This window comes from Dermacentor silvarum, chromosome 3 (genome assembly GCF_013339745.2).
Source record: "Dermacentor silvarum isolate Dsil-2018 chromosome 3, BIME_Dsil_1.4, whole genome shotgun sequence".
In the NCBI taxonomy this organism is placed as follows: Eukaryota; Metazoa; Arthropoda; class Arachnida; order Ixodida; family Ixodidae; genus Dermacentor; species Dermacentor silvarum.
Genome location: NC_051156.1, coordinates 8,279,184 through 8,281,748, shown reverse-complemented (window position 1 = coordinate 8,281,748; position 2,565 = coordinate 8,279,184). Strand labels below are relative to the sequence as shown.

General features: G+C 56.9%; 1 protein-coding gene across 1 annotated transcript; it reads left to right on the top strand.

The window, feature by feature from the left end:
- Positions 1–280: 280 nt before the first annotated feature.
- On the top strand, positions 281–2,320 carry LOC119445302 (xaa-Pro dipeptidase). The gene has a single exon (XM_037709613.2). It carries the CDS (start codon positions 458–460, stop codon positions 1,913–1,915), a length of 1,458 nt encoding a protein of 485 aa, XP_037565541.1. The 5' UTR covers positions 281–457; the 3' UTR covers positions 1,916–2,320.
- The last annotated feature ends 245 nt before the right edge of the window (positions 2,321–2,565 follow it).

The following is a 2,565-nucleotide window of genomic DNA, read 5'->3' as shown; positions in this document are numbered from 1 at the left end:
CGCGCTGTGCGAAGCGTGACGCTCGCCTCTGTGGGTCGCTTCTGTGTTGCGTCCGTGTCACCTCTGTGCAAAACGATACGGTAATGCTGGAAGCACAAGTCTATGTCATGTCAAAATGTTTTTTCAATAAGTTTTGCAGTACGCAGATGTCGGGAGGAATGCAATCAAACAAATTTCGACAGGAAGAACATTTAAGCATCGCGCCATGATTAAAGTTTTATCGTTCTTGTACAGATGGCGCGCGCTACAGTACTGAAACATCGCATGGAATGTTTGTCTTCTCTGTCAGCTGACTGTGGTGCCGTGTGCTGCTGCTCCCGTTGCGTTATTTTACGGGTGTCATACAGCAACCGCCCCCAAAATTGCTCCTGCTGTTTGCCGTATCGCGTCGTGCGTCGCCCGCAGGGTTTTGGCGCGGTTTGCGTTGGGCCATAACGCTATCCCACTCTCTTCAACAATGCCGTCGAGCAGCGGAGTGAGCTTCACTCGCGGAGCGCACACGCTCGGCATTCCGCGCGAGTTACACGCGTTGAACCGTCGAAGACTGTGCGAGAAGCTGCGAAATACCCTCGGCAACACGGATGGCTCCTTCGTGGTCCTGCAAGGCGGCGAGTCGACGACCCAGTACTGTTCTGACCGGGAGCCCGTGTTTCGTCAGGAGTCCTATTTCCACTGGGCGTTCGGCGTCGAGGAGCCAGATTACTTGGGCGCCGTGGACGTGGCTCAAGGTCTGTCCTACTTGTTTATGCCGCGGCTACCGGCCAGCTACGCAGTCTGGATGGGCCGCCTGCCGACTCTCGAGGACGTGCGTGCGCGCTACGGCGTCGACGAGGTATTCTACAACGACACGGTGGGCGACAACCTGCGGACGAAAGGGGCCCGCACGCTGCTTACGCTGCGTGGACGCAACAGCGACAGCGGTAAGATGTCCGCCGAGGCCAAGTTTCCCGGCATGGAGGGCTTCAAGGTAGACGCCGGGCCGCTCTTCGAAGCGATGGCCGAGCTGCGCGTATTCAAGACTCCCCTCGAGATGGAGGTCCTGCGGTACGCCAACCGCGTGAGCAGCGAGGCGCACAAGGAGGTGATGCGCCGCATCCGACCAGGCATGTACGAGTACCAGCTCGAGGCTCTGTTCATGCAGAAGTGCTACGGTGACGGCGGCGCGAGGCATGTGTCGTACACCTGCATCTGCTGCAGTGGTTCCAACGGCGCCGTTCTACACTATGGCCACGCAGGCGCACCCAACGATTCGCCCATCGCGGACGGCGACATGTGCCTCTTCGATATGGGCTGCGAGTACTACTGCTACACGTCGGACATCACCTGCTCGTTCCCGGCCAACGGCCGGTTCACGGCCGACCAGCGAGGTGTGTACGACGCCGTGCTGGCGGCCAGCCGGGCCGTTCTGGACGCGATCCGGCCAGGTGTTTCGTGGCCCGACATGCACCGGCTCGCCGAGCGGCGCATGCTGGAAGCGCTGCGCGCCATGGGCGTACTCAGAGGCGACGTGGACGCCATGATGGAGGCCCGACTAGGCGCCACCTTCATGCCGCACGGCCTCGGCCACTTCATGGGACTGGACGTCCACGACGTGGGAGGTTACTTGAGCGCCGACCCTCCGCGGCTCGCGGAGCCCGGACTGCGCTCCCTGCGGACGGCGCGCACGCTGCAGGAGGGCATGGTGCTCACCGTCGAGCCCGGGTGCTACTTCATCGACACGCTTCTGGACGAAGCCCTGAGGTCGCCTAAGCTGTCCGCGTTCCTGGTGCCGGACGTGCTGCAGCGATTCCGCAACTTTGGCGGCGTTCGCATCGAGGACGACGTACTCATCACGGCCGACGGCCACGAGATGCTCACGCAGGTGCCTCGCACCGTCGAAGAGATCGAGGCGCTCATGGCCGAAGGCCGTCGCTGACTGTACTGTGTGGCTCATGCGGAGCTTATGTGGCCAAGCACTGTGGAGCTGCATGCGAACGCCTGTCGGTAGCTTGCAATATTGTATAAATGCAGCTTTCTCTATTTTTACTTGTGCGTTGGTTGACCGAACTGTACTGTTCATAGTCGGTGAAAATGGCCAGGCCTGCAGCTTTTGTACTTTGTTGGACAAACAAAATACGTCGTTTGTACTGAGATTACTATAAAGCAAAGTCTGCTCACTTTCATGTTTTCTTAAGGACTTTGGATGTTTTAAGTTCCGTCGTAATGTGCAGCTTTGTCTAAATTCTCGTTTAGAAATTGCTAAAAGAAAATTTTTATCAGCCTCTGTCCTGCATATTTCTTATGGATTAGGTATTACTTAATAAATATATTTTTAAATATTGCTGCTGGTGTATGATTGCGTTATATTCCCTGACAAAGGCACTCTACAATGTTCTGTACATTCATGGGTTGGGTTACGCATAGGGTTCAATGTCGCTGTGCATCTAGGCCCCCTCCACTGGGTCCTGAGTGGCGCACGACCGTACCTTTACAGGATGCCTGGTAAGCTATCTTCGCTCTAAAACACCAGAGAGCGATGACAACAGTACCCTCATAGCAGTCATGCAGCAGGGCATGGCGACAGAT